At 45.7% G+C, this 25,185-nt stretch overlaps 2 protein-coding genes across 2 annotated transcripts; both read right to left on the reverse strand.

The window, feature by feature from the left end:
- Positions 1-152: 152 nt before the first annotated feature.
- Positions 153-10,851, reverse strand: LOC311315908 (kinesin-associated protein 3-like). The gene is made up of 20 exons (XM_084446628.1): positions 10,745-10,851; positions 10,150-10,281; positions 9,629-9,777; positions 9,106-9,167; positions 8,851-8,992; positions 8,400-8,499; positions 8,152-8,276; positions 7,916-8,014; positions 6,927-7,105; positions 6,606-6,768; positions 6,306-6,406; positions 5,826-5,934; positions 5,500-5,612; positions 4,166-4,331; positions 3,818-3,943; positions 3,533-3,631; positions 3,287-3,372; positions 2,737-2,899; positions 2,340-2,421; positions 153-1,693 (listed from the first exon to the last, which is right to left on the reverse strand). The coding sequence occupies exons 1-20, from the start codon at positions 10,774-10,776 to the stop codon at positions 1,585-1,587; spliced, it is 2,337 nt and encodes a 778-aa protein (XP_084302754.1). The 5' UTR covers positions 10,777-10,851; the 3' UTR covers positions 153-1,584.
- A 401-nt stretch (positions 10,852-11,252) lies between these two features.
- LOC311316494 (major facilitator superfamily domain-containing protein 12-like) lies at positions 11,253-24,805 on the reverse strand. Its single transcript, XM_084447356.1, has 10 exons — positions 24,157-24,805; positions 23,399-23,609; positions 15,575-15,707; positions 14,908-15,141; positions 13,693-13,785; positions 13,024-13,116; positions 12,699-12,869; positions 12,380-12,474; positions 11,833-11,960; positions 11,253-11,737 (listed from the first exon to the last, which is right to left on the reverse strand). Exons 1-10 carry the CDS (start codon positions 24,416-24,418, stop codon positions 11,661-11,663), a joined length of 1,497 nt encoding a protein of 498 aa, XP_084303482.1. The 5' UTR covers positions 24,419-24,805; the 3' UTR covers positions 11,253-11,660.
- Between the last annotated feature and the right edge of the window lie 380 nt (positions 24,806-25,185).

The raw sequence follows: 25,185 nt of genomic DNA on the forward strand, positions 1-25,185 counted from the left end.
TAAATAAATTTCTCAAGGAGAAAATTCTGTCTGCTTGTCTGAATGACTTGGTGAGGACAGGAAAATAGTCAGTCAGTTTTAAAGGAACAATTCTTTTATTGGGACAAACGTCCACAGACACAGAGTCCTCACGTCTAGAGGACCAGCTTCCGTTGTACAAGTTATTTATAAAGACATTGATAAAAGAGATGCAGCAACATAAACTGTCCAGTTAAGACAATGATGCCCATCACCAAGCAACAGCAGTAAACTGGACTGACACCCAAGTCTCATAGCTGACAATAGAAAGTCAATAAAACCTAAAAGGCTGTCTCCAACCCTCATGCTGACTGGATTCTATTTCCATTTATTTAAAGAGGACGTCATTGAAACAAGCCTCTTTCACCAGCTAGCCCTGATTAAGGTACAACTAGTGAAGGGCTGACCATAACCCTGACTCTTCAGAGTCTTCAACATAAGCCTTATTTCCACTGTCGTGCCGAACCGTTCTGAGCACGCAGGGTAACCGTTCCGACGGTGTTTCCACATGGGACCGGTTGGGCCCAGAACCGTTCGCAGAACCGTTCCCATGGCACGGTTGTCTAACCGTACTGAGTGAAGCAGAACCGTTCTTTAGTAGAAATGTGAAAAAACAAAACAAACTACCATGGCAACCGACAATAACAACATTCGGTGGAACGCAACAGCCTGAGAGGTGGAAACAGACACTGTAACCGTTCCCACGGGTCCGGAGCGGCGCGGTTTGAGCACGGTATCGGTTCGGCACGACAGTGGAAATAAGGCTATAGTCATCAGTTTCATTATAACCAGTTGTGTAGTGGAGGGTTTAGGGAAGATTGTGCAAATCTGCACACCTCTGGCCATCCTTTGTCATGAGCCCAAAGTGCACAGCATCACGCTTCAAGCCACGCTCCAGAACTCGCAGCGCTGCATTCTGGGAAACAGACTTGGACAGACGTATCCCGTGGGCTTGACCTGGTCCAGAGCAATGGGCTTCTAACGTTTCTCCCTGGTGCAGAATTTTAATTTAGTGCACGTACATCTGAAACACTGTACCAGTCCACTCGCTCAACAGGCTGTTGCCTGTCTACTCCAGCTGAATTGAACAGGCATCTCTGATGGCAGCACTCACCAGAACAATCTATACAGAAACACACACATACAGCTGATATGCAATACTGTCTGGCTTACAGTTCAACTAGCTACACACATGATTAACCCATCTATCTGGTTAACGTATACATGATGATAACTAGTCCTCTTAGGTAGTATAAATATGTGATTATCTTATATAAGTTAGGTGTGGTTAACAACTTAAAAGTACAGTGTATTTAGAAGAGCCGTGCTTTCCTATAGCAAATTACATGACTGGTTAGTTAATCTGTGGATGCCACATAAAAAAAGGTAACTTAAAAAGTTAAAGTGTTTTAAATCCTGTTTTAGTAAATAGTAACAATAGTGAGCATGCGTATAAGCATGTTTGTGTGTGTGCTGGCCTGCAGGCCTGTGCATGCATGTGTGTGTGTGTAACAGTGTGTGTGTGTGTGTGTGTGTGTGTGTGTGTGTGTGTGTGTGTGTATGTGTTCATCTGGAGTTGCTGTATTGGTAGTAGAACTGTTCGTCGGGTCTGAAGCCATAGGCTGTAGCCGGTCTCCCTGGAGATGATGTCGTTTGGTCAAACCCATCAGGATCACTGGAGACACAGAAACACGCAGGCACACACGCGCGCACACACACACACACACACACACACACACACACACACACACACACACACACACACACACACACACACACACACACACACACACACACACACACACACACACAGCAAGTAGGTGAACACACAGAACAAGTTAACCAGGAAGCTAATGAAAGCAGAGGGTAGGAGAGGAATGGATGAGAGAGGAGGGGTGGGAAGGGACAGTGGAAGTAGTGTCTAATGCTGCGGTCCATTTGGACCGTGAAGTCGTGATTTACGAGGTACTACTCGCAGTTGTAACTGGAACGCCCTTCCGATTTGCTTTCTCCACTCCTGAACTCGTAACGCTCGCCCCTACCCCCAGTTCGCTCTGGAAGCCATGAACAAGATGGCAGCTCCCTGTGTGACTAAGTAAAATTTTTGTAATCCTGTTTTATTAGCATTTCTGTCTGTTTCTGAGGACATGTTCGCTTCCTCTTTTGTATGCGCAAAATATCGCGTAGTACGTTACTGGTTTGGCAAACAACCCTAGCTAACGTCTTTGTTCCGAGCTGTTGTCGGTGTCTACTGTGACGCGGTGACCTCGTGGGTGACCTCGTTATCGGTCTCTCGCCAAATGGAGCGCGCCATAACTCACCCAGAGTGGGAGTCTCCGTTCTGTCCGTGGAGGTCGCTGAAAAAGTCTGGACTGACGGCGCCATCTGCTGGGGTGATGCCATCTATATACGCACGCACAAGCACACGTTCACAGAGGCTCTCATTGACCACATCACCATGTGACATTTTTTGACTTTTTTTTTGTCCTGGATGCACAAATTAATATGTGTGAGAACGGTGTGTAAATGTATGTGCGATGTTGGTCGATGTTGTGATGTGCGTATATTTGTGGGATGCATGAGTGTGTGTGTGTGTGTGTGTGTGTGTGTGTGTGTGTGTGTGTGTGTATGTATGTATGTGTGTGTGTTTGTGTGTGCATGTGTGTGTGTGTGTGTGCATGTGTGTGTGTGTGTGTGTGTGTGTGTGTGTGTGTATACCGGTGCTGTAGAACAGGTCGGGTCCGTCCATGTGGGCGTCGTCTCCGTAGAGGTACGGCTCCGCCTCCTCGGCCTGTCTGCTCTCCACCATCTCCAGCCACTGGGAGTTGTGCCAGCGGAACTTCTCGCTCTGGATCTTCCTGCCCCACTCGTCGTCATACTCCTACACACACACACACACAAACACGCACGCACACACACGCGCACACTCAGGCACGCACACACACACGCACACAGAAGCACACGCACGCATGCGTACAAAAACCCCGCATGCAAACACACGCAACACAAGACACACACAAAGGCATTGCGCAAACACACACACATACACGCGCACAAATGGTAGGCGCACACACACACAGCACACACACACGAACAAATACACCCAGAAATTAGTCACACATGGCAGAGATGTGAATTTATATGCCTTCCTGTCTCCACCCGTGTGTGTGTGTTTGTGTGTGTGTGTCTGTGTGTGTCTGTGTGTGTGTGTGTGTGTGTGTGTGTGTGTGTGTGTGTGTGAGGGTGTGTGTGTGTGCGTGTGACTCACAGCGATGATGTCCAGCGTGTTGTCGCAAACCTTCTTGATCTCGGCATTCTTGTCGTGCATCAGGTCGATGAGGTAGGCGGGCGCCTCTGGAGTGGCGGGGTTAGGGAAACACTGTGGCTCAGCTGGGAGGGGCGGGGTTAGCGGAGACTACAAGCACTATTCACTTACCTTAGCTAATGGAGAGGTGAGTGTGTGTGTGTTGCATGTGTAGCCATGTGTGTGAGCAGGTGTGTGTGTGTAGGATACGGGTGTGTTTGATGATGACGTCTCGTGTGGCCTGGTGGAACACCATCTGGTAGAACACGTAGACGATCTGACACACAAACTCATCGTCCTCCTGCTGGGCTGCAACAGGAAAACAAACAAGCAAGCAAACAAACATACAAACAAACAACAAACAGGATGTCAATGAGAATTAAACAGGAGTTTATTGAGAATGTGTTCAATTGTCTGGGAGAATGTGAGTCTGTGAATGAGAGAATATATGTGTGTGTTTCGGGGTGTGTGTGTGTGTGTGTGTTAATGTGTTACCGTTGAGCAGTTCGATGATGGCTGGGATGATTCCAGACTTCGCCAACATGGCGGCGCAGGAGTCGTCCATGGAGACGGTTCCGATCATAATCACCACCTCCAGGATGAGGTCGTCCTCTGCTGAGCCTGCACACACACGCACACGCACACACACACACACTCTTATTGGCTCTCAGAACTAAAGCAAGTGAATCATTTTGATTTATATTTTAGTAATTTAGCAGACGCTTTTATCTAAAGTACATAGGTACATTTATCAAGAGTAAGTGAACCAACTGTACATCCCAGTGAAGTGAAGTCAGTGAAGCCTCCTATAAGAGAACTTTCTTTCTGGAGACACAAGCACACCTGGTTTGAGGCGGTCTTTGAGGTAGGGCACCAGGTTGTACTCCCGGAGGACCAGGTCCCAGTCCAGGTCAGGGATGGTGAGGTTGGCCAGCGTTCCCAGACACTCGATCACAAACTCCTCCTCTTCCTCAGGGCTGATCTGGGCCGCCAGGTCGCCCACATAGTCCTGGCAACACACACACGCGCGCGCGCGCGCACACACACACACACACACACACACACACACACACACACACACACACACACACACACACACACACACACACACACACACACACACACACACACAATATAGTAGTTTACATTGAGTATTATTATACATATACTATACAGACTGTATGTATGTATCCTATATTTATGCATACTGTATTTTTTTTTTCTTGTAATTTGATCAATTATGTAAATTATCTATGTATATTCTCTATCTATTCCGCTGTACTTTTATTCCCACTGCTGCTGTATCTTTTCCACTGCTGACTCCCAAATTTCCCCCACGGGGATGATTAAAAGATTTTCCTGCTCGACTAATGGTCCCTAGTTCAAGCGACTAGTCGATCGACCCTTAATAAAGAAAAATAAAGCGTTTTACATGTTTGTTTTTTTACATTTTACAAGCCCCACAGAGAGCGAGCTGCAACAGCTGCCTGTAACGGCATAAGCAGCAGTCTAATGATTCAGAATGTGTCGGAACAACCAGCAAGGACACTGAACAACATTGTGTTTATTAACACAGTAGCAGGCCGAAGAATGCTGAAGTCTTTTCATATTATGAGAAAGGAACTCAAGTCTGTCCACATTTGTCAGGGAGAAGTGAGCTCTGTCTCTCACAATGAAGACGCCCTTGCAGTTCCCAAGAACACTTGCATGCAACTTTGCAACTTCATTAATGTAAAATTAAATTTGTTCATGTTTAAAGGAGATAGGAGAATGCTCGTTTTTGACAACCTGGACCGTTTCGCGGCAGAAAATAGATTTTTTTAGAAGCTGCATTCTCAGTGCCCCGTCCGCCGCCATTACATGGATATACTTGGCTCGCGCTGGATTTTAAATTTCTTCTACAGGCCTCCGAATTACACCAAAGTTATCTCGTGAGTAAAACTTCTTATAATATGCCGTAAATAAGGTCCAGGTTGTCAAAAACTAGCATTCTCCTTTAATTAGGCCATTGATTATTAAACATAGTGGAATAATCAATAACTTACACATGTATACATACCTACACCAGAATTACATGTGACATCGGGGTTGGAGCTAGATATGGAGGAGTGAGGGTCGGGGTTCAGGGTTCATAGGGGTTGGGTTAGGTTTCTGGGTTGGGTTAAGTCAGGACTCACAATAAAGAGGTGTTTGGAGGGTCCGTCGTGCTGTGAGATGTTCCTGATCATCTTCATCAGTAGAGGATCCTTCAGCTTCAGGGCCCTCTTCATCAGCATCTTCAGCCCATGACCTGACACGCACACACACACACACACACACACGCATGCACACACACATTAGAAAGTTTGCGGTTACTACAGACTTGTGCACGGGAGGGACATGCAGTGTGAATGTGTGTGTGAGTGTTTTTGTGTGTGTTTGCGCGTGTGTTTGCGTGTGTGTGTGCGCGTGTGTTTGCGTGTGTGTGTGTGCGTGCATGTTTGCGTGTGTGTAAGCGTGGTACCTTCACACATGAGCTGTGCGTTCTTCTTGTTTGCTGCCAGGTTGATGCAGAAGGAAATGAGTTCAGCTTCGATGCGCTCCTCTCTGTGCTCAAACACCATCTTCATCAACTACATACCAACACAGTAAGTAGAATTTAGCTGCAGGCACCAAACGAAACCACTAGCATTTAGCATTTGCTACTGACCCTCAACCACTAGCATTTAGCATTAGCTACTAATCCTCAACCACTAGCATTTAGCATTAGCTACTGACCCTCAACCACTAGCATTTAGCATTAGCTAATAACCCTCAACCACTAGCATTTAGCATTAGCTAATAACCCTCAACCACTAGCATTTAGCATTAGCTACTGATCCTCAGTCACTAGCATTTAGCATTAGCTACAGCCAATAAAATAACAGCAGTTAATGATGATGTAGCCAACGTGCCAGTGTTGTAGTACCTACAGTATGCTGGAGAGTGTTTGTGTGTGTGTTACCTGAGGAATGCAGTCTGTGTAGGCGAACATGGCCTTGAAGGGGTCGTCAACACTGAGGTGGTAAAGGATACACATGGCTACCTGCTTATGGCTCTCATCACCTGGGGATCACAACACACACACACACACACACACACACACACACACACACACACACACAACATCAGCACAGACACAACATGTGATACACAACCATCATCACCACCATAAAGAGACTAACGCTAGAGACCGAGCACACGAACACACACACATGCGCACACACACACATATACTGTGTACACTAGCAGTGTAGTGTAGTACCCAGCAGGCTGGTGAGTTTGGGCAGCAGACCAGCCTCCACCATCTTGCTCCGAAGGCCCGTGTCGAAGGACAGGTTGAGGAGCAGACGCAGGGTCAGGTTCAACAAGTCCTCGTGGTCACATGGTACTAGCCTGGCCAATCGCTCGATGGTGTCCACCTCCGCCTGACAGGCAGCCAATATGACAGGAAGGCTCATCATTATTTACAGTCTTCTCTTCCTCCCATCCCTCCCTCCCTCTCCGATCACTGTCCTCCCTCCCAGAGTCTCCTTAGCCCTTGCTGATCCTTCCCTCTCTGCCCTCTCCTCCCTCGCGGTCTCACCATGTCGTTCTTGTTCTCCAGGAAGATGCTGAGCTTCTTGAGGAAGGAGACCACCAGCACCAGCAGCTCCTCGTTGTCCCGCTCCAGGACCTTCACCAGCAGGTGGACGATGTTCTTGTTCCTCATCTTGAGCTCCGTCCGTGTGTCCTCAGCCAGGTTCAACAGCAGGTACAGAGAGACTTGGAGGAGGGAGGGGGGGGGGGGGTAGAGGAGGTGGAAAGACACCCAAATTAACACTCAGGAGCAGGAGGATGATAAATCTGGCACACCAGCTAATGCAGACCTCTCAGATGACTGGCTGTTGTTGTTTTTTTAAGCATTGTTTAACCAGATTTGTCCCATTGAGATCAAAGATCTCTTTTGCAAGGGAGACCTGGCCAAGATAGGCAGCACATACAGTTTCATAGACACAAATACACAACATACAGATTAAAAACAGTAGTAATTCAGTTAGGATACAATAGGATTAATCATGGATTTGAAAATGTTCAAAGACACCAGGCTTTGAAGTTTGATCTCCAACTGCAGTTTAAACCATGAAGTTGGAGCAGAGAACTTAAAAGCCTTCCTTCCCAACTCCGTTCTGACATTGGGAACAGCAAAGTGAAGAAAGTCCTGAGAACGGAGGTTGTAGGCTCCATTCTTCAGGACAAAAAGAGATGACATTAGGTATGTGTCTCCGCAGCAGGGGTAGCCGGTTATGGTTATGTGGTTGTCAGATTAAGTAGTTTACATGGAGTATAATTATACATATATCTATACAGACTGTATGTATGTATCCTATATTTATGCATACTGTATTTATTTATTTTTCTTGTAATTTAATTTGATCTATTATGTATATTATCTATGTATATTCTCTATCTATTCCGCTGATTAACATATCGGGTTAACTGGTTAGGGTTAATTGACTTTCTGATTAGTTATAGTTATGTGGCTGTCTGGTTCAGGTTATCTGGTTGAGGATATGTGATCTTCTGGTCTCTTACCTCTGAGCAGCTGTTCCTGTTTGACCAGCAGGCCCTGGTACTTCCTGTGGGTCTTCTCCTGCTCCTTCCTCAGACTGGCGTTGTCAGGGTCCTCCTCACGTGCAGCAAGTCAAGGACACATATGATCTTAGCGTGTTCATGTAGGGTGTGTGCGCGTAGCACGCCAATGTTGAAGAATGTCACTCAATCATAATAGCTCAATCAATTAGCCGGCCAATTAATCAATTAAAGGATATAAGCCTTGTTTTTCTTCTGCAGCTCATCCTGCCACAGGTCGTACCTCTTCAGCTCATGCTCCATCACGCTCATACACAGAGCGCCGATCTTATAGTGGGTCACCAGCCCATGGAACTGGGAGAAACTGGAACACAGACAGAGAGAGGAGGGAACAGTGTGTGTGTGTGTGTGTGTGTGTGTGTGTGTGTGTGTGTGTGTGTGTGTGTGTGTGTGTGTGTGTGTGTGCGTGCGTGTGCACGACGGTTACCTTGAGAAGCAAAAGAAGACATAGATGATGGTGGTGGCCAGCTCAACACTCTGCTTCCAGTCCTCCCTCAGAACTCTGGCCAGGGCACCCAGGGCCGTCTCTACACCCACAAACACACGCACACGCACACACACACACACAAAGCCCAGTGTTAACTACCAGCCTCATCACCTGTGTCTAGGTACATTTACATTTTAGTCATTTAGCCGACGCTTTTATCCAAAGCGACTTAAGTACATTTGTCTAGATTAAGCGAACCGACTGTACATCCCAATCATCGTCAGTAATGCCCTCAATAAGAACAAGCGACACCAGCACTCACAGTGCTAGAGAAGGGAAGACGTTTTCTTTACAAACATATACCATACATGTACAGGTATACTAACAGGGAAGCTATAGAGAGGGAGTTACGACACATGCAGGAAGTGACATCATCGTTGTGGAATCTTACCGCTGTGCAGGAGTTCCTCCAGGTTGTCAGGGTTACGGGCCAGCTGCAGCAGGAGTGTAGCTCCCCTGACCTTCTCTGGGATTCCATCATACAGCAACTCCACGTACTCATCCACCTTGTTAATGTTGGCCTCCTCATCCAGCTACACACACACACAGTATATGAGCGCGCACACACACAAATGAGTTAATTACCAAATTGACCACCTCCACACATTGCACATGCACATATGCTCAGCCCAGCACATGAGCTCACCTCCATCCCTTCGAACGGTGTTAGATCTCTGGGCTTCACCACCGTCTTCTCTTTCTTCTCAGCTGCTCAGAGATGGGAGAGACAGAGGGTTAGCTTAGCCTCTCACCTCCCTCTAATCCTGAGCGCTATTCATACAACGCTATATCACCCACTGCTGTTCATCAGCCCTCTATCACTGGAAATTAGGGTTGCAAATTTCAAGGAATTTCATTAATCGATAACTGTTAACCTTAACAAACGATAGTCGATTAATTGATAAGAATGTCCCACGCCGGACTGCGCTTTGGTCGCTTCATTTTTTTGTCTTCTTCCGCTGTTTAGTTGAAATTTCCCGGCATCCCAATTAGCCTTCACTACACGGCGGGGCGCCCTCATGTGCAGTCAGACCCTAAATCATGATTACATTTCACGCAACTCCCGTTGATAACGTTCGTTCCACACAAAAAAAAGACGCAGAGTGACCTGGTGGAACTTCAGCTGTCAAGTCATGCTGTCAGGGGGGACGGTTCACACCGGCACTCACCTCTCCCAGAGGACTTCCTGTTCTGCAGATAGAAGAGCAGCTGCTCCACCTCCGCCAGCTTGGAGGAGTGGATGAGTTTACACTCCTCCACCACCTTCCTGGCCAGCGCTGCGATGTCTGTGCTGGAGCACAGGCTTCTCAGACGGATACTGGGGAGGGAGGATAGCAGAGGGGGAGGATGGGAGGAGGTAGAGGAGGCAGGGGGGAGGAGAGAGGAGAGTAGGGAGAGACAATGGGGAGGAGAAGAGAGGAGGGAGGGAGGGAAGGAGAGAGGAGGGAAGGAGGTGATGCAAGAAGAGATGAGGAGAGGAAAATAAGGTAGAAAGAAAAACAGATTTAGATTTATCAAGCCAGTTGATCTGGCTTGGCTGAGCTATTATACTAAATTCAGATTAAAAACATAACCATGATTGTTCACAGTATACTAGAGGCATTTCAAACGTTCATACCAGTGACAGCAGTTCATACAAGCATGATACTGTATAACCCCGTTAATATTTATAGCAGACAACTGTGCTCACATCTTCTGACACTCCTTGCGGTCCCCCAGCATCTCATCTCCGCCCTCTCCGAGGATGCTCGCCTCAACTTCATACTGAACCACCAGTGCCTTTTCCGTAGGATGGACCTCCAGGCTCCCGCCGCGCACCTTGCTGCACTCACAACAACAATTTATTATTATTATTATTATTATTATTATTATATGTATATGTCCCCTATGGTAACGTTATAATGGCAACTTCTACGTCAATGTAACCTATGCACTCCCTCCATCCTCTCTGGGCTGCTCTTTGCATAAGTGTCACAACTAAATAAAGATAAACAAGCCAACAACAGCAGTAAGCTGTGGACAAGATGTAAACGACAGTTACCTAAATATGTATGGTCCTGAACTAGCACAATGCTACTGATCCAGCTAGCTAGCTACGTCGTTGGTTGAGTTTCAGCACATCATGTTTCATTTGGAGCAACGCAAACGTAGCTGGCTCCGGCTAGGCGGATTCATTGTTTGACAAGCTAGCTTAGTAGCTAGCTAGCTGGCTGGCCTAGTTAACGTTAGCTAATTTAGTGTTAATTTCAGATTGACAGTCAGTCACTTTGTTTGGCTTTACCTACCGTTTCAGATAGCGTGCATCCTCCGACTGCATCTTGTGAAAGTTGTCGGTGTGCCCCGGTGCCGCTGAAATCACGGGAGCCGATAAAGGACGTGGTGGACGCCCAAGCAGTTGCTAGGACGTTCAACTACCTTTCCCAGCCCAGAGGATGGGTTGTGGCTGTGATGATGCTAGAGCGCCATCTACTGTACAAGCCAAATCTGTCAAGTCACTGAATACAGTAGAACAGAAAACAATCAGAGAGCCAAACATAAAGGAACCACACATTAATACAGCGGATGGCAATATGAAAGTATGTTTTAATAAGCAACATACTCAACCGTGAAAAATATAATTTTCATTTTTGAGAATAAACACAAATACATAAAATGAAAGTTGTAAAAATATATTAGAGGAATCAAAACATAATTTGAGTGAAGAGCTATCCCTTAAACACAGGACTTTCAACATCGCTCTCAGTCAAACCTAGGAGGAGCATCAAATCTTCCCTTCAGCAAACATCCCTTTTTACAATTCTGTTAAATATAATGATTTCCATTTATAAAATGTCCCTTACGTGTCTTATTCATGTAAATGCTTTACAATTAGAGCTGAAAAATAGTGATGTCCATCAGTGCCACACAGTCATAACAGAGGAATCACTCAGCTATTGACTAGGATGAACTTGAATGAGATCAACACACCCGTAGTAAAAACACTTCTGAATATGGTTGTGAATGTCTAGTCTATACTGTCACACACCAGCAGTGAGAAGTGTGGTTCTCAGGAATGTCTACAGTGTGGCTTTCACAATCTTCCTCTTCCTCCTTTTCACAAACTCTGAGGAATCAGGTGGTGAGGTCAGATCGATACTGTAGAATAAACAATGCAGAGCTTGTCCAAGGTCTGTCTGTAGTAGTAGTAGTAGAGCTCAGGGGCTAGTTGATCCCCGTTTGGTCAGAGCTGATCTGACCTGAGTTGTCTTGATCGTTAGCCTCCATCAGCCCTGGATCACCTGAAACACACACACAAACACACACGTTAAAACACATCTAGTAACACACAAACAATAAAAGCTAGGTTAATGTTCTGTGGGAAGGCAGTACTCACGCTGGATCCTGATTGGCCAGATGAGAATGGTGCAGAGTCCCAGGGCAGCGACGAAGGCCACGCCCCCGGTGACGATGACCATGACGTGGTGGTAGTACCACACACACGCAGGGCAGCACACCTGAGTACTGGACAGGTAGAGGGATGGATATCATCATCCTTTTATTATTAGGGGTAAGTTACCCTATTGTTTACTTTGGTATTATTATTTTCTTCTGTTTTCATATTATTTTCCTGGAAATGGTCAAAACTTAAATAACTAGATTATTTTGTCCTTTGCCTGCCATTTATCCAGCTTGGGCATGTTTGTAGTAACCTGTCCAATTACTGCTTGCTTTTATATTTATTATTATTATTAATTAGGTGTGGTTTCTAGTGGCTTTCACATGATCCATCTTGGGCTTCCAACCTCACCTGCACACCTTTTGTTTTGAGCCATTGTTTGTCTGGTAATAACCCTGGTAATAACCCTGGTAATAACCCTAGTAATAACCCTGGTAATGACCCTGGTAATGACCCTGGTACTGGACAGACACATAGGACTCACTGGCAGGGGTGGAGCGTCTGGATGGCCATGACGGCGGCTCCATTGGCCAACTTGTCAGTGAAGCTCATGGCTCCGTAGACGAACGCTCCACTTTGCTGCAGAGAGACCCAGAGAGACCCAGAGAGAATCAAGTCAACAACACCGTGGCAGAGCGTCCCTGACCTCTAACACAGACCCCTGACCTTCACCATGAACTCTAACCTCTGACCCCTAAACCTTAACACTCATCTAAACACCAACCCTAACTCTTTAACCCTATCCATCACCCCTTCACACTAAACCTTGAACCCACACTAATCCCTGACCCACACATACTAACCGTCTGGTCTGCAATGAGGTCAGCCGTCATGGACAGTGACATCACCAGGATGGTAGCTGACCCCGCCCCCAGCAGAACGGCTGGCGCGTAGATCACATCACCCATGTGGGTGTCCAGCAACACCCAATAGGCGAAGGCCATGATCAGCAGGAGGCCGACAAAGTAGGTCATCTGCCAATGAGAGACGAGCAAGACAGAGTGATATGCATGAACAGTAACAGTATTGAAGTGTCTGGCAATCTTTGTGTGTGTGTGTGTGTGTGTGTGTGTGTGTGTGTGTGTGTGTGTGAGAGAGAGAGAGAGAGAGAGAGAGAGAGAGCCTCACACGTTTGCCAATGAGCTTGCTGACGGGCTTCATGATGAAGGATGATACAAAGCCACTGAGGAACATCACCAGAGGAATGGTGGCAATGTATTTCTGAAAAGGACAGGGGGGGGGTTTAGGTAAAGATAGAAAGAGAGATGAGCTGGAGAGTGAATTTTACTGTAAATCAACACCTAAAGCCTTGGTTATACCGTACTCCTAAGCAAATACGTACGCAGACAGCTGTGGACACCTCGGGCAGTTCTGTTTCTAGTACTGGAGTCTGGAGTCAACTTGGAAGATGCGTTCCACACTATGAATCGATCACTGAAGTGCTATCACAGCTAGTCTCTTTGAAAGGCCAGCGACCCGGGCAGCATCCGTGTTAAATTGTTTATATAAAAAACCATTCCACATGCATAGTTGTCAGTTTGACCATTTATTGTTACAATGAATTATAAAGAAACGATCTGTCATTGAATTTGTGTTATGTACGTGTAGTTTTCACTCAATGTACCTCTGCACGTGGAGGTCCGCACAGAGCCTACGTGTACCCCCTCTAATGATGAAACTTAGGTCAGGCAGACCCTCCCATACTTGCAGATGCGGAAAGTATACCCGAGGCCTAAGACTGTTTCTGTGTGTGTGTGTGTGTGTGTGTGTGTGTGTGTGTGTGTGTGTGTGTGGTACCTTGGGCAGCATGAGTGTGTTGGTTAGGTACATCGAAATGTAGGTCTGGGACAGGTTCACAATCAGCCTGGTGGACATGTACAGGAAGGCCACCTGGACAGGAAGGAAGTTGGAATAAGGCTCACAGGAAACTGAAAGCTAAGGTCAGGCTCACCGCAGTTATCGTTAGAGGAAGTGAGAATCAACGTTTAAGGCTAAACTTTCACCAGGGCAGTCTACATTCTTTCAGGCCAGTTTACACCCTAGATAATGTCTTCCATTCACTAGCTAGTCTTGGTTAACTAGTCTCGCCCATACTTTCCAGGCTTGAGACCTCAACATTTTTTAGGATTTCTAAAAGCAGGGGTTCTACTCCCAACGCTGGGAGTCCTCCCCCAGAAATATTTGAGTTTAAGAGACTATTTCCTGCATTCGGGTGACTTTTAAAGGATTAAAATAACAAAATAATAAGTAAACTGCAACAGTAATTTTATGTTAAATATTGTGAGCCACTTGGCTTGTAAAGTTACCTCCTGGTATTTCTAGAGGCTCACACTGCGTCATTATGTCTCACAGCGTTGATTGGTTTACTGGTCTGGGGATATACTGTACACAATGACAAAACGATTTGCGGACATTTGTAAACAGCCGACTTAAAATCTTGCTCCTGATCAATTTCTCTCATGTCGTGGATGAGGTTAAACCTCCCCTTTTCATCTCTTCTGCTGTTTAATGGTCGAACTGACATTCCCCCTTCTTTCATGCCCAAAAAAACAAGTCTGGGGATAGCCTCTTCTTCTTCCTGCCTTAGTAAATCTATCATCAGGCATCATCATCGCCATAATTGCTTGGGTGAAAACTGAGGTAAACCAGTAGGCTATGTGGCGTCTACAGCCAAAGTGGTCTGTAGACTCGCGCACACCTCCATAGACCTGCACGCATTAGTGCAGATTGCAACTGGCACAGTACGCTCGTCAGTGAGCCAATCTATTGAGTATAAATGCCCACAGCTATGAGCCATGAGCCGTCTTCTGAAGCATAAACTAGGCTTCACAGTGCCTGAAAAAGTTGTGATAATGAAAAAGATGTGAAATTACGGGAGAACACTGACCCTGGGACGCGGCAATGAAAATCGGGAGGGTTGGCAAGTATGGTCTCACCTAGTGGTAGCTAGCTAGTCTGGGTTAATTCGTCTCACCTGGTATTAGCTAGCTCATCTTGGTTAACTAGTCTTGCCTGGTAGAAGGAGGGCTGCTTCAGCCAGCATTTCCAGCGGAGCAGCGCCTGCACCGGGCCAGAGGGCCGGGGACGAGAGATAAGAGGCCTGCGCTCTCCCTCCTCCTCCTCCTCCTCTTCCTCCTCCTCCTCCTCCTCCCTCTTCCCCTCTTCAGCTCCACTTGTCTCTCGTGTGCCCAGGTGGAAGACGAGAGAGAAGATGGCTCCGATACCCAGAACGATCAGGCTCAGGTTCTAGAAGTCAGAACACACAGAACAGGCAGCTCTGTGAGTCTCTAGAACACACAGCACGTTGAGATTCTACAGCAGAGACTAAGGTCAGGTTAGGTTAAGGTTAAAGTCTTAATTGGCAGTTTGCATAACTGGCCGAGCGATCGCAGCAGTACAACAAGAACAGAATGTATGAATCGTATGAACTGTTTTTTTTGCTTCCCTCTGGAATATGTAGGGGTGGGATCTACTGTATGCCCACCCTCCCATTGCTCTCTGTAAAGCGCATTGTGTTGCCTCTGTGTATGAAATACGCTATACAAATAAAGTTTGATTTGATTTGATGACAACGCAAAGCTATAGTAAACGCATCTGGGGCTGTGTGGCGGTGCTGTTTCACCAACTGCGGATTTTGACTTGAAAATAAATATATGTCCATCTGGCCACGCCCTCTCACCCTGAACACGGGGATGTCTACTGGTCCCAGGGCGTCGGTGACAGAGGGGTCTTGTTCTTCTCCAGCCTGGAAGTGGAAGAGCAGGTAGGCCACGGCGTAGACCGTGATGTTGGCGATGACCGTGAAGGCATACCTGCAGCAGGAGGAACACACACACACACACACACACAGGGACTGGTGTGTTTGGTCTGTACAGGTATGTATGTATGGGGTGTGAAAAGTGCCCTTTGGTTGCTTGTTCAAAGCTTACTTACAACGTGTATGTATGTGTGTGTGTGTATGTGTGTATGTATATACATACACACACACATACAGACATACACACACGTTCGTGTTAACCAGCACAGCTCACTCCAAAACATGCGCACATGCGCGGTAGTTCGATCGCGCCTTAAATGAATGGGGGAGCTCACGTGACCGAATGACTGTTTGCGTTGTGAGTTGTGAGCTCAGTGGTGCGTGTATGTATGTATGTGTGTGTGTGTGTGTATGTATGAGATCGAACATAGCCTACATACATACATACATACACACATACATACACGTTTGTTCCAACCAGCGCAGCTGTATGTGAAACTGCTTGCGCAATCGCGGTAGCCACCGTACTTCCGCGTGACGTCACCGAATGCTCCGCCGCTGTTTTGAGAAGAGCGTGTATGTGGGTATGTCTGTGTGTGTGTCTGTGTGTCTGTGTGTCTGTTTCGACTCGCTTAATGAATGACTTCGATACATCGCTTCAGAGAATGAAGACGACTATGGTAAATATAGCACAAAAAATATTAATATCTGCGTGGTTAGATGTATCGGCTTTTACTGCAAGCTAGCTAGCTTCCCAGCTAACGTTACATCATTGCCTAGGCTAGCGAAGTGTCTACCAAGACTGTGGGTAACGTTAGATGGTCACGTTATGCGAATTCAACTCGGTATATTATGTAGCTGTATCTAGCTAGCTCCATTACTTTACAGTTTGGCTAGAGAAGACCGGTGTATTGAACGCGGTCAAACTCAGGCCTGCCAAGTTTGCCTGTCGGTGCTATTAAAATCACGTCACAACTGTATTCCCTGTGCAGTAACGTTACTCATTCAGCACCAGCCTCCATTATTAATGTTATAGTGTATGCCTGTGATCAGAGAGGAGCGCGTTATTCCCTCTAGCCTTAATGGTTTGTAAATGTTATAAAGTGTCTATTGCAATATGGAGGTACATTATTATTTTCCATATGCTGTATTCGAGAGTAGAGGTTTTGTAACTATCTCCCATTTACATTACATTATTTTACATTTACATTTGCCATATACATGTGCATGAACGCTCTGCAGTAATGACTTGGGTGCTATTATCACAGTGCTTGTTGGGTCCAACTACAGATTGTTTTTGATGTTATAGATGGACTGTGTACCAGCCTTCAGATTTGACTCCAACAACCTCATGGTCATGGCTCAGGGAAGTACTATTCAGCTGCAGCGGTGGAGAAGTGATGCCCCTAAGGGAACCAGCCCAGAGGAGGAAGGAGAATTGCAGTTTGTTTTCTGTCGTGGAGTTGTCCCGAGTTGCCAGATGAACGTCCAGCTAAACCTGCTGGGAGGAGCTGAGCTGGAGTGAGGACCGAGGGAGGCGATAGGCAGCTAGTAGCAGGACCTCGACACAGACTGATGCATTGCAATAGTATAGATTGTATAACATGTCATTTCTTATCATTTGTTTATGTCAAAGACATATTAACACTATGTCACATAGTATAATAACGCTTAGTAATGAAGGAAGGTACCCATGATCACACTGTAGCATTTCAACGACTGGTTTGCCAGAAAAATACAATTATGTATCCAAGTCCATCACAAAAAACAACACAGCTTGGATAATGTGTGCCATGTATGCAGAGCTAGTGTAGCTGATATAATTGCGATGTGGTATAAAGACAACACTGCCATGACTTGTTGCTGAATTTTTATTGCGGGCAGGGGTCACTAGTCATCACTGGAGCTGACATCTAAAAAGTGTTGGCAAAGATGTCTCTTGCTCACAAATCTACTTGGATCCTCACTGTTACATGGTAAATAAAAAAAGCAAACATATTGTCAGTAAACAAGATGTCTCTCTATACGATTTGAAGAAACTGTAGACATCCAATCAGCAATGCAAGTTTTATTTAGAATTATGCATAAAGAGGTATGTTCCAGTCCTTATTGATGTCTATACAGATTGTCCAGACTGGTCTGTGGAGAAAAACAGAGTGTCAGCTTGCTAGATAGTGATTAATGTCTGAAGAGGCAACCTGGGAGTGGTTGAATAGCCTTACATCTCACCTGAGTGTTCAGCCATATATTCAGCGCAGATATTGCCCATGTGTTCTTTTTAGCGTGTTGGTAGGCTAAAGGCCGTTTCAGACTAGAGCGATATCCGCGCATTGCAAATCATTTTCAATGAGAGAGGCGAGCGGACAATTTGGGAGCCGCGGACAATCTGGGGCGGAGCGGCAAGGCCTTAAAGGCCGTTTCAGACGGGGAGCGATATTCCGCCTGCGTTCTCGCTCGGATCAGGGAGGGACACACGCGTCCTGTGCGCAGCGGGGAAAGCTGACTACAATTCAGCTCTTATCGCAAAAAGTTTTTACGCTCGGAGGAGGTGGAAAAGTCAGTGCATCGATAGAAGAAAATTCGACTTTTTGCAATGGAAACAGATTTTGCGAATAAATGATGACGTTCCAGCTATTTCCGACAGTAGCCTGGTCATTGCATTTACTCTTTCTCGTCTCTGCATCAAGACGATGATGTAAGCTGACAAAACAGAGTTCTCCCAAGAGCCATCAAGTTTACAAAGAATCTCTCCATCTCGTCGTAGTTCAGGGGGAGAACCGGGTCAAAAGTCGCACTTTTTGGTTTGATTCCATTTACTCCGAAATTAATAGAGATAGAGATTCCACATGTTATGACACACAACTTGCACATGTCCTTCACTATTATCAACTGTAATGTTCGTGCTAGGATATAAGAGCTTAACATAAATAGGGCGAGAACGGACCGAGTGCAATGCGACATTTGTCCCTGCCGAGCGGGACAGAAGTCTCATAGGAGAGGGGCAAACGTCGCACGGCTGCAAAATGTGTCCTATCTCTGTTTTTTGGGCATGTAATTCTCTTTACTTTCAACGAATGTATTATTAGACATAATATCATGTTTGTATCAAAGTAATCAATGTTATAGGTTCAAAATCCATAGAAATAATGCGGGGTTAACAGCAATGTTTGGCGATAGGATAGCCTATCGGCAGGAAATTAATTTATTAGACGAATGGTTAGTCTGCACTAGTCATTTCCTTGTCTCGTTTCCACTTGAATATAACAGCCTATGAGCTGTCTTTCTTCCAGGAATTTAACAGCCTATCAGCTATCATCCTTTCAGGAAAGACCACCCCTAGTTGACCTCACTTATCCAGGTGCGCGCGGAGACCCTTACCAGTCAGTTGCCAGTGCGTTCGCTCGAAGTGAAATGTCAATTTATCACATCAAGTTGCGTCTGCTTCTCCACAACATTTAGGCTATAGGTAAGTGATAATCTGCATACAAAGTTGGTCAATAGCATTAGAAAGATCTTTAAGAGAGCTTTCATTTGACCTGTTCATTCTGCCCAAATGTCACTCGCGCACCCCTCAGGTTCTAAGCCATCACAACGCGACTTCTGTCCCTCTATACGGGACGCGACTTCTGCCCCGCCACGGTCTCCTGTCATTTCTCCCTGGCTTGCAGGCACGACTTGCTCGCACGAAACTTGAAACCTATGCTATCATGTAGCCAGCAGATGTGCTAAGAAAAGTGCATATGTTTGCAAACTAATACAAGTGAACACAATTTTACAATCGAAAAATGCTTATGAGACCATTATTTTACTTATATGGGGCAAAAGTGGTTTTCCGTCGTTCTCTCCGTCAAATATGCTGCGATCGCGCCCAAAATTTGAACGGAGCTCGTACACGGTAATATGCGCAGGCATGTTTAACCACGTGATTGCAGGTCCAGTCATTCTGGAGAAAATGGCAACGCGACTTTGGTCCCGCGCGACTTTTGACCCGGTTCTCCCTACAGACCTGTGAGTTGACCAAAAAGTTGTTGACATGAGACGCTCTCTTAACACTACAAAGACTTCAGAAGATTGTGGGTTTTCATTTGCACATAACTAGGCTATATTTTAATAAAACATTGAAGTCCGCCAGTCAATGACTTTTCCTAAAATGGTGTTATGTTGCACCCCCTATTGTTAAATATATTAAAGATCATTCAAATAAAAACAATATTGTGTATGTTTTTAATTTATAGGCCTACCTATATCAGCCGCCAGCTGTTCAATGAACGGCTATAGGGAATGCGCAGTTTCGCGCTATGTACAGCCTTTTATATGCACAGTTTCGCGCAATGTAGGCTATTATAAATAAGTATTATTCATTGGGGGAGCTTGGACTCGCTGGGACTGGTGGAGAGACGCTACAGAGCCTCCCCAGGCGCGACTTCATCCTCCAGTTGGCTGAAGAGCTGCGCGCTCTGGTGTCCAAACAGCCACCAAGCGGCACCCCTCGCAGTGTCCACAGAAGAACACCCCCCAAAAAAATACCTGCATGGTGAAGACAAGCTGCAGCAAGAACAGAACTGTCTACCAATGCACAAAGTGCACCAAAGCTGTCTGTGGCAGTTGCACTGCGAAGGTGCAGAGATGTGCGAAGTGTATTTGAGCTGCCGCCTCAACCGCACGTAAGAGCAGAGCGCATCAAGTCGTGTATAGCCTACAACTAGTGGCCCATAGCCAATAAAACGGCTTATTGTTTTATTCATAGCCTATATCAACTAGATAATTAGATAATTATTAATTTCATTAGATAATTATTAAACATCTAAGTTCTATGCTGCATCTGTGATCACAAGACGCATAGGCCTAGCCTACCATAAAAAGCGATCCGTTCTCATATATTAACTTGGATAATTATTAATTAGATACTTATTATGTATCTACGTTCTATGCTGCATCTGTAGGCCTAACCCTGTAACCCATTGTTGGTCAATTTTGACGATTGACAGCTCATTTGAAGCCTTAGAGCCTATAGAATCGAACGATAGGCCTACTGGCCGGAAGACAGTAGGCCACATATTTCATATCAAAAATATCCACGGAGTGTCGACTACAATATTCCATTTCAGCAATTATGCACACGGGGTGCATATAAAATTGCCTGCCATGTAAATTCTGTTTACCGGTTTGTTTTACGTTGTTGCGTTCCGTTTTCTCTTCCGGGTGGGTATTCGATTCGCTACACGGCGCCTGCCGAGTGAGCATTTGTATCTGGATCATTCTGATCCAGATACCACAAGATCAGGATTACACAATCTAGATTTGACTGAGGTCTTTGGATATACTGACCGGGATCATCCCACTTGTATTTTGACCCCTCATCTATTTTATTTTTATTTTGCTATTCTTCACGTTGCCTTCAGCACAATATTATGTTTTAGTCACTTGTTTTAGACAAAATATGCAATTGTGAATTCACTATAAAAATTCAAAGTTGTCAGCTAAATGACTAATGAAATGCTGTTGTTCAAAGTACTAGCCTACACAACATTTCATTGACACAGGTGATACAGGTCCAAATGTTTGGAAATGTAGGTCAGTTTCCATAATGATTCATATCCAGCTGCATTATAGTATACAATACATATAAAGACAGAATTGCTGATTGGATGTCTACAGTTTCTTCAAATCGTATACAGAGACAACTTGTTTACTGACAATGTATTTGCTTTTTTATTTACCATGTAACAGTGAGGATCCAAGTAGATTTGTGAGAAAGAGACATGTTTGCCAACACTTTTTAGATGTCAGCTCCAGTGATGACTAGTGACCCCTGCCCGCAATAAAAATTCAGCAACAAGTCATGGCAGTGTTGTCTTTATACCACATCTCAATGATATCAGCTACACTAGCTCTGCATACATGGCACACATTATCCAAGCTGTGTTGTTTGTTGTGATGGACTTGGATACATAATTGTGTTTTTCTGGCAAACCAGTCGTTGAAATGCTACAATGTGATCATGGGTACCTTCCTTCATTACTAAGCGTTATTATACTGTGTGACATAGTGTTAATATGTCTTTGACATAAACAAATGATAAGAAATTACATGTTCTACATCTCTACTATTGCAATGCATCAGTCTGTGTAAAGCTGGCTGATGGTGTTGAGGTCCTGGCTACTAGCTGCCTATCGCCTCCCTCGGTCCTCACTCCAGCTCAGCTCCTCCCAGCAGGTATAGCTGGACGTTCATCTGGCAACTCGGGACAACTCCACGACAGAAAACAAACTGCAATTCTCCTTCCTCCTCTGGGCTGGTTCCCTTAGGGGCATCACTTCTCCACCGCTGCAGCTGAATAGTACTTCCCTGAGCCATGACCATGAGGTTGTTGGAGTCAAATCTGAAGGCTGGTACACAGTCCATCTATAACATCAAAAACAATCTGTAGTTGGACCCAACAAGCACTGTGATAATAGCACCCAAGTCATTACTGCAGAGCGTTCATGCACATGTATATGGCTAGTAATGTAGTTACAAAACCTCTACTCTCGAATACAGCATATGGAAAAATAATAATGTACCTCCATATTGCAATAGACACTTTATAACATTTACAAACCATTAAGGCTAGAGGGAATAACGCGCTCCTCTCTGATCACAGGCATACACTATAACATTAATAATGGAGGCTGGTGCTGAATGAGTAACGTTACTGCACAGGGAATACAGTTGTGACGTGATTTTAAAAGCACCAACAGGCAAACTTGGCAGGCCTGAGTTTGACCGCGTTCAATACACCGGTCTTCTCTAGCCAAACTGTAAAGTAATGGAGCTAGCTAGATACAGCTACAAAATATACCGAGTTGAATTCGCATAACGTGACCATCTAACGTTACCCAGTCTTGGTAGACACTTCGCTAGCCTAGGCAATGATGTAACGTTAGCTGGGAAGCTAGCTAGCTTGCAGTAAAAGCCGATACATCTAACCACGCAGAAATTAATATTTTTTGTGCTATATTTACCATAGTCGTCTTCATTCTCTGAAGCGATGTATCGAAGTCATTCATTAAGCGAGTCGAAACAGACACACAGACACACACACAGACATACCCACATACACGCTCTTCTCAAAACAGCGGCGGAGCATTCGGTGACGTCACGCGGAAGTACGGTGGCTACCGCGATTGCGCAAGCAGTTTCACATACAGCTGCGCTGGTTGGAACGAACGTGTATGTATGTGTGTATGTATGTATGTAGGCTATGTTCGATCTCATACATACACACACACACACACACACACACACACACACATACATACATACACGCACCACTGAGCTCACAACTCACAACGCAAACAGTCATTCGGTCACGTGAGCTCCCCCATTCATTTAAAGCGCGATCGAACTACCGCGCATGTGCGCATGTTTTGGAGTGAGCTGTGCTGGTTAACACGAACGTGTGTGTATGTCTGTATGTGTGTGTGTATGTATATACATACACACACACATACACACACACATACATACACGTTGTAAGTAAGCTTTGAACAAGCAACCAAAGGGCACTTTTCACACCCCATATGTATGCATGTTTGTGTGTGTCCAAGTGTGTGTGTGTGTGTGTGTGTGTGTGTGTGAATGTATGAAAAGGTGTGTGTGTGTGTAGGTGTGCGTAGTTAGGTCTGTGTGTGTGTGTGTGTGTGTGTGTGTGTAGGTAGGTGTGGGTGAGTGTAGGTGTGTAGTTAAGTGTGTGTGTGTGTTAACCTGTATGCGGTGAGTTCCACCTTGGCATGTTTGCAGGAGACCAGCTCCGGGATGAGTGACAGGTGGGAGATCTGCGTGGCGGCCCAGCCAAACTGGAAGATGACAATGAAGGGGATGAAGTAGGTCATGCTGGCCCACTGGGGGGTCAGTAGGTTACAGCCCAGACACTGGTTAAAGATGAAGGGGAAGGACAGCAGCACACTGACCGTACCTGGAACACACGCACGCACACACACACCTTAGCACCGCGCACATCTAGCGCATACATTCCCACTGTGTACATGTATACTTGTTTACCTGTCTGGAATACTTGCACATGAACACATACACCACACCATGAACACTGGCCTTACCTGTCTATCTAGAACACACTCTCTCTTTCACACACACACACGCAGGTAAGCCCACAGTCAAGCATGCACAGACGAACACACACACACACACACACACACAAATGCCACCTAATGTGAACCGCACACCCCACTGTGAAGGCCAAACAGTAAACTTCCTCATAAAACTACATTCTTCAGGAACGACCTGGCGCTGTCACATTCCAATAGCTCGTACGTGCCTTCTTATGTCCAATACAAAACCGCCAACAGTGCGAACATGTAGGATAAATCTACTTCAGGTGCAACATGACTCGTTTGAACTGCCAACTGCAGCAGATTCACAGACTGTCCCCAATTAAGTTGTGACACCTTCGACAATGACAATGCGGGATTGTGCACATGTCCACAAAGGTGAGGATGACTCACCGACCAGATGCCACGTCTTGCGCTTGCCGTAGGACCCGCATCCAGCTCGGTCCGACTCGTAACCGATCAGCGGGGTGCAGAGCCCGTCGGCTATCTGTCCGGTCAAGAGTAAAACGCCCGCATAACGGTTGTTGAAGCCGAGCACGGTGTGATAAAATACCAACAGGTAGGTAAACCACATAGACGCGCATATGTCGTTGAGAAAGTGTCCCACGGCGTAACTGATACGCCTGCCGAATGGCAAAGACCTTGTGTCTGACATGATTGTGCCAGGGAAAATGACTGGCTGATGTCAGTTGCTGTTTCAATTCCTCAATGTTGTCCAGTTGTCCCGTTATCTCGCAAATAGTCTAGCGAACCGTAGCTGATGCCATTCCATGGTTCTGTTAAGAGGCTTGACTCAGCACAGATCTCTTCCTTGTCGTAAGAGATCACCTGATAAAACTCCTAACGTTACTGTGTTGCCTACTGGAGTAATAAAACCGAAACCGGTTTTATTGGGAGATGGGGGTGGGGGGGATAGGTGAACTTAAAAGTTCCGCCCCACAACGGCATACCATGTCAGCGTCCTGTGACAATTGTCAGCCCGAGCACAAGTGCGGTTACAGAAATACCTTGCCCTTGTTGATGGAAGCTTCCATTCTACCGATGTTTCACTGTTTCTCCCCTCATCTTCGATAGCCTACCGATCAGTTTAGTGATGAGAAAACAATGGCCGACAATTATACGAAAAAGGAAATGGACCAATAGCAACCGTCTGAGTGCCTCGCTCACGTGATGACACGCTAGAGGTAGGTAGGCGGGGCTCTAGAGACAGCCGAGCGGCTCTGATTCTGTGCAGGAGAACATGTTCATTATGAAGAAATATGATGACAGGTCGCTGTCTGACATCACATGATCATGTCAGTAGATGTTTCAATATAGTATAGTCCGTTTCCTCTGGGACCAGTTAGCATGTATTCATTTCAGGACCAGTCAGCAAATCAGTTACTTGTCAATAGTCAGTTTAGAACCATCATGTTCATATTA

The sequence above is a fragment of the Borostomias antarcticus genome (assembly GCF_949987555.1).
Source record: "Borostomias antarcticus genome assembly, chromosome: 12".
Lineage (NCBI taxonomy): Eukaryota > Metazoa > Chordata > Actinopteri > Stomiiformes > Stomiidae > Borostomias > Borostomias antarcticus.